This window comes from Amblyomma maculatum, chromosome 2, assembly GCF_055883805.1.
Source record: "Amblyomma maculatum isolate TAMU_Amacu chromosome 2, ASM5588380v1, whole genome shotgun sequence".
In the NCBI taxonomy this organism is placed as follows: domain Eukaryota; kingdom Metazoa; phylum Arthropoda; class Arachnida; order Ixodida; family Ixodidae; genus Amblyomma; species Amblyomma maculatum.
The window spans coordinates 127,885,653-127,896,541 of record NC_139345.1 but is presented as its reverse complement, the minus strand read 5'-3'; the positions used below and the strand labels follow the sequence as shown (position 1 = coordinate 127,896,541).

The 10,889-nt window shown below is 45.3% G+C and overlaps 1 protein-coding gene across 1 annotated transcript; it reads left to right on the top strand.

Annotated features, from left to right (window-relative positions):
- The first annotated feature begins 1,897 nt into the window (after positions 1–1,897).
- Positions 1,898–9,785, top strand: LOC146199794 ((3R)-3-hydroxyacyl-CoA dehydrogenase-like). The gene is made up of 3 exons (XM_084592813.1): positions 1,898–2,054; positions 6,896–7,089; positions 9,366–9,785. Exons 1-3 carry the CDS (start codon positions 1,901–1,903, stop codon positions 9,783–9,785), a joined length of 768 nt encoding a protein of 255 aa, XP_084448939.1. The 5' UTR covers positions 1,898–1,900.
- The last annotated feature ends 1,104 nt before the right edge of the window (positions 9,786–10,889 follow it).

Genomic DNA, 10,889 nt, shown 5'->3' with positions numbered 1-10,889 from the left:
GTGAAGAACGGGAATGAAGAAGCCTTTCAAAGCTCCGAGCGTAGCATCTATGGCGTGTCTTCACTATCTGACGACGTGAAGCTCACTTCTTCGTTTTCTATTTGTTGGCACGACTGCGAATCCCTGAATGTAAAAAAAGTTGCGTTGAGAGCCTTCTTTAAAACTGCAAACAAAAAGTTTTCTATCGATCTGCAGCGAACAAACAGGGCGTTGTCGCAATAGCCGCTTAAGAAAAATTGCTTGCAATTTGGTTCCTCGGTATGGAAAAAGAATGCAAGCGAATGGAAATAGTGAGCCGTTTACATTTTGGAAACCTTTTTGTCATGCGCAATCTGACAATGGAATAAGAACCCTCCATTTGCTGGCTACACCGCGGTATTACCTGTTTATGTCCTGAAACGGCGAACAAATTTAATAATGAAAGAACTCTGCGGGAACACACTCGAGCTGTCTGCGTTCAAACTACGGATAGGAAAGCGTGGTGTTGGCACTACCCACGTGACGCGCACGTGTAAAGCTTACTTGTGTGTCGCGCTTTGCAGATGAGCTCTAAATTTATGGTCGCAGCTGGAATGAGGACGCACGTGCCAGCTAAATAATTCAAAGAGAACCAAAATAAAGCCAGGACTGCAGGTAATGTCATATCACATTGGTAAAGCGAGTTTCCTAAACTAAGAGCTTCCGAATCTTTATCGCTTGTGTTTTCATTTACGAGGTTAGATTTGCACAGCCTGTTCTCATTTGTAAGCATCCCACAGGTCGCCGCTTACAGTGTTAAAGGTATAACCACTGAATAGTGGCAGCTGGCAATGCACTTTATATTATGCTTGTAACTATCTGGAGCGCGAGGGCACAGCGGCTTTTTAGGTCCTTCACAGATATCCGTTATACAATAACGCGGGAAAAATTGAGAAAAGATGACAAGTATGAACTACTTATAATGTCAGACATATTTCCGCAATTTTTCAATTCTTTTATTACCCCTTTAGCATGCGGTTAAGATTTTGTTTTTGAAATTTGTAAGCTATCGTAAAATATTGTAAACTTGCATTACTTGTATACCTTTAACAGAGACATCTAGGCAGGCAACCGAATGATTTTTAACCATATCACATTTCATTCCGTGTAGCGTCCACTGCTCAGCGCAGCCACTCCCAGATGCGCACTCTTTTCAAAACTGATTCGTAAGCAAGTGCGCGTATTATCCTTCTTATAATTGATCAGGGCACAAGCTTGTTGGATCACTTTGCTTCTTCTCGTCAAAATTGGCTGTGGTTCAACTCCGTTAAACCTAGTTAAGCAGAGCGGAAGCTCGGTTAGGCATAGTGGATACGCCTGTGGCGCTTGGCTAAACCTGTATTGCACATCTCCAGTTAGGTCTGATCTCTTCTGAATGTAACGACATACTGCGTTCTCTGCTTCCAAGTTTTGAATATTTTGAATAACATGTTGCATGTTGCACTATACGTAGTAACTTTTTAGTGTCTTGCATGCTCCCTATTGCTCTACACTGAGCGAATGTCGGGCAGAATTTGCATTCTCTACTTTGAAAGTGGTGGGGCCTTTGTAAGGGCATCATTTCCCATAGGAAGCTTTCACAAAGGGTCTAACCAACTGCAAATCAAACGTGCTGTTTACCATATTACCTTTAAAAAGTGGTGAATGCACGGTACCGCACTTAGGAATGTGTGGCTAAAGCAAGGCACGTTATGGAAAAAAGCAAATGGGAGGTGAATGCCCAATGCTAACACACTTTCATCGCGTATAATAAATATATGCGTCATAATTTTTGTAGGCTTGGACTAACAGTGAGTTATCTACCTAATTGTCGCAGAGGTCCTCTGAGAAGTCATTTGTAAGCACCAGTGTGGAGTGATTCGGAACCAAGACGTCGAGCGCAATGTCTGCTCTGAAAGGCCGGCTGGCTCTGGTGACTGGCGGTGCAAGTGGCATCGGGGAGGCGACGTGTCGTGCCCTGGCCGACGAGGGAGCCACCCTGATCATCGCCGATAAGCAACTCGAGGCCGCACGCAAGGTCGCGGAGTCGCTGCCGGGTTAGTTGTAGGCAGCAGCTTTCTCTCTCTCTCTCTCATGGGTATTAGCAGAAAAACCGGGAACTATATAAAGTTGTTGATCTTTTCTTCAGATGATGACAAGTGCCATGGAATAATATTCCTAACGAAACTATACCAAAGCTGATCCTTCCAGCTTTCATGTTTCTTACAGGTTCTGCCCATGCCGTGAAAGTCGGATGCTGCAGAAAATAAAAAAAAAAGAAATTAAAATTGTTGATTCATAAATTAAACCGCCACAAGCTTGATATTTTTTGCAGTTCGATCTCGATGGCGTTAAAGGCCCCATCCTTGGAAAGCCAGACATCGTAGTTCACATAGGCGCTACCAGGCAGAACAAATCTCCGGCCCAGTGTTGGTACGGTGCTGGCAATGTCCGGGCCAATGTACGACCAGTCGTTACCGACGTAGTACCAACACTGGGACCAATGTTCGTGCTGCTTGGGTTATTAGCGTCCTTGTTATTTTGGTGAGGTGAAATTAACAAGCATAATATTGACAAGGGTAGAGCGGAAATCGGGGGGAAATGCATTAGTCGGCGACTTGTATGACGTGACTAAGACAGAGCAATTGCCATTTCGGGTGGCTTTTTTGAGTTTGGAATTGAAACCTCCAAAAGCATCCAATAAATGTGATAGTTTGGCTTCCCAAAACACATTCAACTATATCCGAAAGATATAGAATTAGAAAAATGTTTACAGTGCCAGAACTATAAGAACACCTTGATTAAGAAGGAGTGAAGATACGCACGCATTGTTAACCAGCGCAATTGAAATCCCGGGACGTAGTTCTTCATAGAACATAACGGATAAAATATTTCCTTACTATATGACGCCACATGCTAGATAAAAAAAAAGGATGAGAAGGAGGAAGTTAATAGTTGCCAATATATTAAACAACATATGAAGGTTTATGTTCTAACAACGATATAAACGTAGCTACGAAACTCGCAAGAGAAAATTTTACATCGACTCGAAGTTTTAGCGAAGACGAGAGAGCTACAGCGACCATAACAGTACCGCTTATCAGAAAAGCCTTTTTGTATTATGCACGAAATCATCTCAGATATCAAGTTTGATGTGTCTAAAACTCCCGATGATCATTATATAATAAACTCTTTGGAATATAATATTTACTATTTCCGCAATGATACTGGCAGTATTTGCAAAGCTACGCATAGAAATATACAAACAACCAATATTTGTAGGTAATAATTTTGATAATAGCCGTTATGAAGATACACAAAATATTGGTCCCCTTAGGTTCGGTAAGGCGAAAGCATACAGAGGAGTCTTGCATCTTGCGTTGGTTTTAAGGCGAAAGTCTTAAACAGCTCACGAGTGGCGCCGGTATAATCTATGCGCAAGATGAGCGGGAGGTTCCGCGGGAGATTGTTGGCATTCTGGTATATAAGGACCAATAGTTACCGTTAGCAATAGATAAGGATAGTCAGAGATGAGAAAGAGAGAAAGGCTTCGCTTTCCTTTCGAAATCCTGAATGCGTAAACAGTACTTACAGTGCTCGACAGGAGTGCATATAAATCAGGAACCTAATCATTGTAACTAGAAGGTGAGTAGTCAATATTATTTAGTTAACCTGATAAATAACAGATGTCAGATGCCTTTGATGCACACTACCGGCAGAAATGCTGCGGCGAAGAGTTTGCTTTTCTAACGCAAAAAAATGCCGTCAATTACGTTACTTCCTCATGGGAATAATCAGCGCTGCTCATTAACTATTTCAGTGTTTCGGTATACTGAGGTAAAGAATTGAGCAACATATGGGGAATTACAGACAACTTTTCATTTCTCACACGTATTCCATACCAGCTATTTCCGCTTCCTCGAATGACAGATTCTAGGCCTTCCTTTCCTTTGAACCGCCTAACTGGCTCTAAGTTTCGATGGAGACGAAACGAAGAGGCGTCTACGTGCTGTGCGATGTGAGTGCACGGTAAAGAAAATAGTAATAATAATAGTAATTGGTTCCCCGGAAAGAAAAAGCACGGAATATGTCACGCTTGTTCTGTGGACACCTGACCCGCGCCGAAAGGTAATGTTGTGGCTGTAGGAAGCAGGAAAAGAAAATGCACGGGCCTGCTACTGGCTCTGTAGCGGAGCCACCTCAGCTGCCTCGTCCGGACAGAAAAAAAAACTGATTGACATATAAGATGGGAAAGGCGCGGTAACTGTCTCACTTGTTTGCTGTGAACACCTTAACCGCGCCGTAAGGAAAGGGAGGAAGGTGAGAGTGAAAGTGGAAAGAGAGAAAAAGGAGCCGTAGTGGAGTTCTACTTTCTCTTCTGTGCGGACAGAAAAAAAAATAAGCTGTTTCCCCTTTTCGATAGATTGAGGCAAAGAAATCGAGCAACATATGTATGCGCTATCACAGAATTTTTTTTTATTTTTCACACGTATTCATTTAACAAAGACTCTACTAACAGTTCTTGACAGTCATGAAGGAAGCTTTGTGGTCGGAGATATACTGATATATGTTCGACTTGCTACACCAATGCTTGATTCTCAAAGACGAGATCACAGCCGTGGGACGCGTTACGAACGAGAGGAACGGGATACGAAGAGGCGGCCGTGTGCTGTGGATGTCAGCGCAAAGATCCCCAGGTGGTCGAAATTACTCCGTAGCCCTCCACTACGACTCCTATTTCTCTCTTTCCACTTTCACTCTCGCCTTCCTCCCTTCCCTTACGGCTTGGTTGCGGTGTCCACAGAAAACAAGTGAGACAGTTACCGCGCCTTTCCCTTCCTATAAAAAATAAATCAGTTGTTCTCGCGGTCATGCCCCGCCGGGGTGGTACGGTGGTAAGACGCCCGACTACTGTCCGGAATACCCGGGTTCGAACCCGACCTCGGCGGCTGCGTTTCGATGGAGGCGAAACGAAGAGGCGTCCGTGTGCTGTGCGATGTCAGCGCACGTTAAAGATCCCCAAGTGGTCGAAATTACTCCGTAGCCCTCCACTACGGCTCCTCTTTCTCGCTTTACACTTTAACTCCCACCTTGCTCCCTTTCCCTTACGGCGCGGTTCAGGTGTCCACAAACTCGTGTGACAGATACTGCGCCTTTCCCTTCCTGTGAACCAATTATTATTATTATCTGCGCGGTCACGTTGTCTTGACTCGCTAGCGGCGGCAGCGGCATCAGACAGTCGCTGCTAGCGCTTCCTCCGGCCACCCCTCCCCCCCCCCTAAACCCCCTTCTTTTCCTTGTGTTCTCCGGCTGCTCCGCGCTTCCTGCGAGGCTTCGGTTGCCAAGCGCCGGCTCGAACTGGGGGGATGAAAGTGGGGAGGCGCTGGTTACGAGGCCGACGCTGACGCCGACGCGAAACCCAGGAACGAACGCCAAAGAGCTGAGCTCTAAAATAGAGAAGAAGGGAAAAAGAAGAGAGAAAGAAGGACGCGCACCGCAACAGCCGTCGTCCACCACCTAAGCGGTGGCAGGTGTAAAGACGGCCTACAACAGATAAAATTTGATGGCTGGCTAGCCACCGCCGTAAGCGGCGTTGACCTACCGTCCCAGCCCCGTAGGACCAGGAATTAATTGCCCGCGCCGAACGGGAATGGAGGAAGGTGAAAATCAAATTTGAAAGAGAGAAAGGAAATCCGTAGTGTAAGACTGCGGAGTAATTTCGACCACCTGGGGACCTTTAACGCATCACACAGCACATGACGCCTCTCCGTTTCGCCTCCATTGAATCGCAGCCGCTGGCGGTGGGGATCGAACCAGATGGTAGTAATTACTACACAACCCTTCACTATGGCACCCTTTTCACTCTTTCCCCTTTCACTCCTACCTTCCTCCCTTTCTGTACGGCGCAGTTAAGGTGTCCACAGAACGAGTGTGACAAACATTCCGCCTATCCGTGTGGCGCTAATTACCTAATGGTCGAAATTACTCCGTAGCCCTCCACTACTGCTCCTCTTTCTCTCTTTCCACTTTCACTCCCATCTTCCTCCCTTCCCTTACGGCGCGGTTCAGGTGTCCACAGACACGTGTGACAGATACTGCGCCTTTCCCTTCCTGTGAACCAATTATTATTATTATTATTATTATTATTATTATTATTATTATTATTATTATTATTATTATTATTATTATTATTATTATTATTATTATTATTATTATTATTCAGCAGTTTCGTCACTTACAAACCTTTCCTTGATGCACTATCCTATGGTACCATTCTTTTTTCCATTAACCGACTAGTTCCTCTTTTACAGCGCTGACAACTCATGTCTATGCGAAGCCTGCCACGACTGCGGAGCTGGTTACGAGGGATACGGCAACGCTGACATACTGTGACTAAAAATAACTTGTATTGACCCATATGTCGATCTACGACTATAATTACTGAAACTGCTTGGAAATGAGTAAGAACGCTTAGCTAAATGTGGTAATTTGACTACATAATGGCTACGAAACGACCAATATTTAAACGACGACTTGAATAACCGCAGCCGTCTGAAAACGAGTAAAAATGCTTTTCAAACTGTGAAACTGATTACAAGGACTAGGCGGGACTCATAATGACTACGAAACGACCATACGTGAAACAAAGACTTGAAAAGACCCCCACTGAGGCCAACGGCGAGAGGCAAATGGTAGAGGAGGAATTGCATGCTGATGGAACGCTCTTTAATAGGTTGTCAGCCACTAAAATGTTTCAGCAGTCACACAATGCGGGCCAGGCATTGCATTAAACATTGTGCTATTGAGTCTCTTCTAGCAGAGAGATTGTATAACCTCTTTCTGTGACCACACTGCTCGAAGGCTAGCCTTATCAGTCGCGTGGAATTGTCTCATGCAGGCGACTGCGCCCACCGAGCCATGTTCGTTGATGTCGGAGACGCCAACTCAGTTGAGGAACTTTTCAACGGCTTGAACGACTCGTCCCTGCCACCTCTGAACATTGTCGTTAACTGCGCTGGCGTCCTACGGATGTCACCCATCGCCGAGTCCACTGATGAGCTCTACGATGAAATCATGAGCGTCAACCTGAAGGTGATGTGCCTTCCGTTATATTTGTCACACAAGAACTGTTAAATGGGTATGATTTATTAGTGATTATTGCGATACAAGTATTTTGCAATTGCTTCCTCTATTCTCTTCTTCTTTTTACCATAGAACGTATGGCACAAATTTATTCAGCTGGCTAAATTTCTCTGCAACGATGCCTGACGAAGTTTTCCATGCATCTAGACCATGCTTGATAATTAACTAATATAATTGAAGCAATCCAAAATTATTAGGAGTGGTTATGTCAACGTCAATTTATGTCAAATTATGTCAACGTAGGACAGGGAGTAACCGCAGATCCGAGTCATGAAAGGGAAAAATCTTGGAGAATAAGATTTGGCAAGTGACGCAGATTAGGACAAGAGGCTTACAGTATCCCTCAAGAAGAAAGAACATAACAGTTGCGTTTTACCTGCACTCACCTATGGGGCTAAAACGTGGAGGCGAACAGAAAGGGTTCTACGTAAACTGAATGCCAAACAGAGAAGTATAGAATGAAAAAGGATCGGAGTTAACACACAGCCGTGTACAAAGTGGTGTCGAAAAATAACTCGAGTGAATGACATTCTCATGGAAATCAAGAAAAAGGAGTATGCATAGTGCGAAGAGAGAATATCCGATGGCCACGAAAGGTTACAAATTGGATTTCAAGCGATGGAAAGCGTAGCAGAAGGACGCAGAAAGTTACGTAGACGGAGGTGGTTTAGAAGTTCGCAGGGGCCAGGTGGATGCAGTGTGCACCGGGCCGGCGTAATTGGACGAATATGGCTGAGGCCTTCGCCTGGCAGTGGTGTAGCCTGGCTGACGATGATGATAAACTGGAGCTTGCCGATAGTGGGGAAAGCCCGGTGATCAATGATGGTGTCTTCACGCATTTTGGTACTAGACAAGCTGCACCGGCGGTCGATGCAATTTCAAAAGCTGCACCACTAATTGCTGGTGCGCTATATTACACCCTCCTGCCCCAACGACATAAGCTTGTATCTCATTGTACACATGCATTGATCATTATCATGTTTCCCTTTACGTCTCGTGTTAAAGCACTATGTCTTGTCGTTTACTAAGCAATACTGCCAGAAATATCAACAAGTGGATCGGGTAGGCTTGAAAAGCGCTTCACAATACAGAGAAAACGAGATAGAAGTGCAGCTCAGGTAGGTCATCGACTTTTATCTGGTGTAGACATTGATTGCGTCAAGGCATTTGATACCAAGCAGTGCACTATTTCCGATGCACGAGAAGTCTCATAAAAGTGACGCAAGTAGACTGCTAGCGTAGTGAGGCTGCCAGTGTCAAGGTGCAGTATAGTTGCCAGATATGGCTGCAAAAGTTTATATCTGGCAGTGTAAATTCCCAAATACCTGACTGATGTCTGGACGAAATAACGACTCCTCGCAGCCAGCGCGCTTGCTCTTATTGCAATTACTTAATTATTTTTTTGAAGGAAAGGTGGAGAGGGCCGGCGGCAGAGACCCTGCCCTACTCTTTCTCACTATTGAAATAGAAAAATAAATGCAAAAGAGATTTGAATGCGATTGATGATGATTCAGAGTAAAATAAAATTATTTGTGGTCGTCTAAATTATTGTGCAGGCTTCGCACACACTTAGCGACACTCGTTTCACGCTACATGCTGCCGGTTTTTTATACACACCTGTTGTCACTGCATACGTGCCCCAGGATAGTTGCAGAGAAGAGCTTGCGACGTTTGTAGCAGACATAAACGTGTAAACATGTGCACCACGTACTGCGCCAGAAAACGCTCAGCGGACCTGCAGCACGAGTTCACACACGCTAGTCATCACCGCGCACATACCGGACCAGTTGCAATGAAAATACGAGTTACATAAGTTGACATGAAGTGACAAACGCATAATCGCGCACACCACTCAATCAGAAAAAAACTGAATATACACGCACACGCCTTCCGGACGAAACACGTATGCACGTAGGGTACGCACTCTAATCCGCATCCTTGCGCACAGCCCAGCACACGCGTATATCACAGGCGAAAATTTAAACAGGTTTCTCCCAAAAATCCGAAAAGATCTTTCATCAGATGTCTGGTTAGAAGTGATCTCTATGTCATGAACGAGGTTCTTACGAGTGTTGTCATATCCGTCGCATGGATTATTCTCCGCATATTCCACGTCAGGCATTCATATTTAAGGGAACAAGTGCGTGTGTTGTTTTGCTCGGGTCTAACAGCTCTCTTTCATGCGTCCACGATATTTTTATGTGATTCTTCTCACTACGTTACAGGGCACGTTCCTGATGACGAGAGCTGCAATCCGTGAAATGTTACGAACTACGGAAACACTGACCAACGGTGGAGGCGCTGCTATCGTAAATGTGGCCAGCATCGAAGCCAAGACTCCCTGGTACTCGTGCGGAGCGTACGCTGCTTCGAAGGCGGGCGTCGTAGCCCTGACCAAGGCGGCCGCGCAGGAGAATGCCCCACGTGGCATTCGCTGCAACGTCGTGCTGCCGGGCTACACTGAAACGCCCATGACGGCGTTTGCGACTGCGCACGAGAAAGCGCTGGGGTCAACGCTGATACCGCTTAGGCGGCCTGCTCAGCCAAGAGAGATTGCGGAGGCCATCAAGTTTCTCTGCATGCCCTCGGCCAGCTCGTACGTGACAGGCGCCGCTCTCGAAGTGACGGGAGGCTTCCACATGTGACCTTTGCAGCTTATCGCTTTGCACCTCTTCCACTGATGACTATTACCAGCCGGGACGATTTTAGCGAGGTCTCGTAAAGATCGCAATTTATGCTACATAACAAGTACCTGTATTTTAACTGAAATCGTCAACATTGCAAACATGCAAGAAGTATGTATTCTATCAGGTAGGGAATAAAATGTAGGTAATAAAGGGGTTTATTTGAAAGATGCTAATTATTAGAATTTGTTAAGCTTACTTTGCCAAAGCATGAGTTTTGGAAAAGCGTATACCATTTATTCAGAAAAAAAAAAACTGATTTCCATGCATCCAGTACTGCCATGTTTTAAACGATAGCATACTGCGTAGCCTGGGTGACAATAGAAAACGTAACACCCACGTGCTCCTGAAAAGTGCGGGGAAATTGAAACCACCGGTTTCTGGTCACCTCTTCACAGACTGAACCTCTCGTGTGTGTGTGTGTGCGCGCGCGTGTGTGTGTGTGTGTGTGTGTGTGTGTGTGTGTGTGTGTGTGTGTGTGTGTGTGTGTGTGTGTGTGTGTGTGTGTGTGTGTGTGTGTGTGTGTGTGTGTGTGTGTGTGTGTGTGTGTGTGTGTGTGTGTGTGTGTGTGTGTGTGTGTGTGTGTGTGTGTGTGTGTGTGTGTGTGTGTGTGTGTGTGTGTGTGTGTGTGTGTGTGTGTGTGTGTGTGTGTGTGTGTGTGTGTGTGTGTGTGTGTGTGTGTGTGTGTGTGTGTGTGTGTGTGTGTGTGTGTGTGTGAATACTAGATGGCACAAACTTCGAGAGAGCTCAAGAAAAAGTTAAAGTGAAAGTTCTTTCAATTGAAATAAGCGTCCTCAAAACAAATTCTCAAATACTCACTGCACATTCAATTGTGGGCGGAGGCGCGGGCGCATTTTCTGACGCGGCTTCGATTGCTTGGCCCTGGCTCTTAACCGTAGACTGTGGTGAGGCTGGGATTCCCAATAGCTTCGTAATGCGAACTTGGTTCTACCCGGAGTCCAGACTACACGTAAAATACGCCGTGCTTTATCCACAGTAGATTGTTTTCATTATGGATTTACGACTAACCAGCAAGCGTCTTTCTTAGAGTTACAACGATTGACT

Coding starts and splice junctions, on each gene's coding strand:
- LOC146199794 (XM_084592813.1), top strand. CDS start 1,901: ATGTCTGCTCTGAAAGGCCGGCTGGCTCTGGTGACTGGCGGTGCAAGT. Junction 2,055..6,895: donor GGTCGCGGAGTCGCTGCCGG/GTTAGTTGTAGG, acceptor TGTCTCATGCAG/GCGACTGCGCCCACCGAGCC. Junction 7,090..9,365: donor TCATGAGCGTCAACCTGAAG/GTGATGTGCCTT, acceptor ACTACGTTACAG/GGCACGTTCCTGATGACGAG.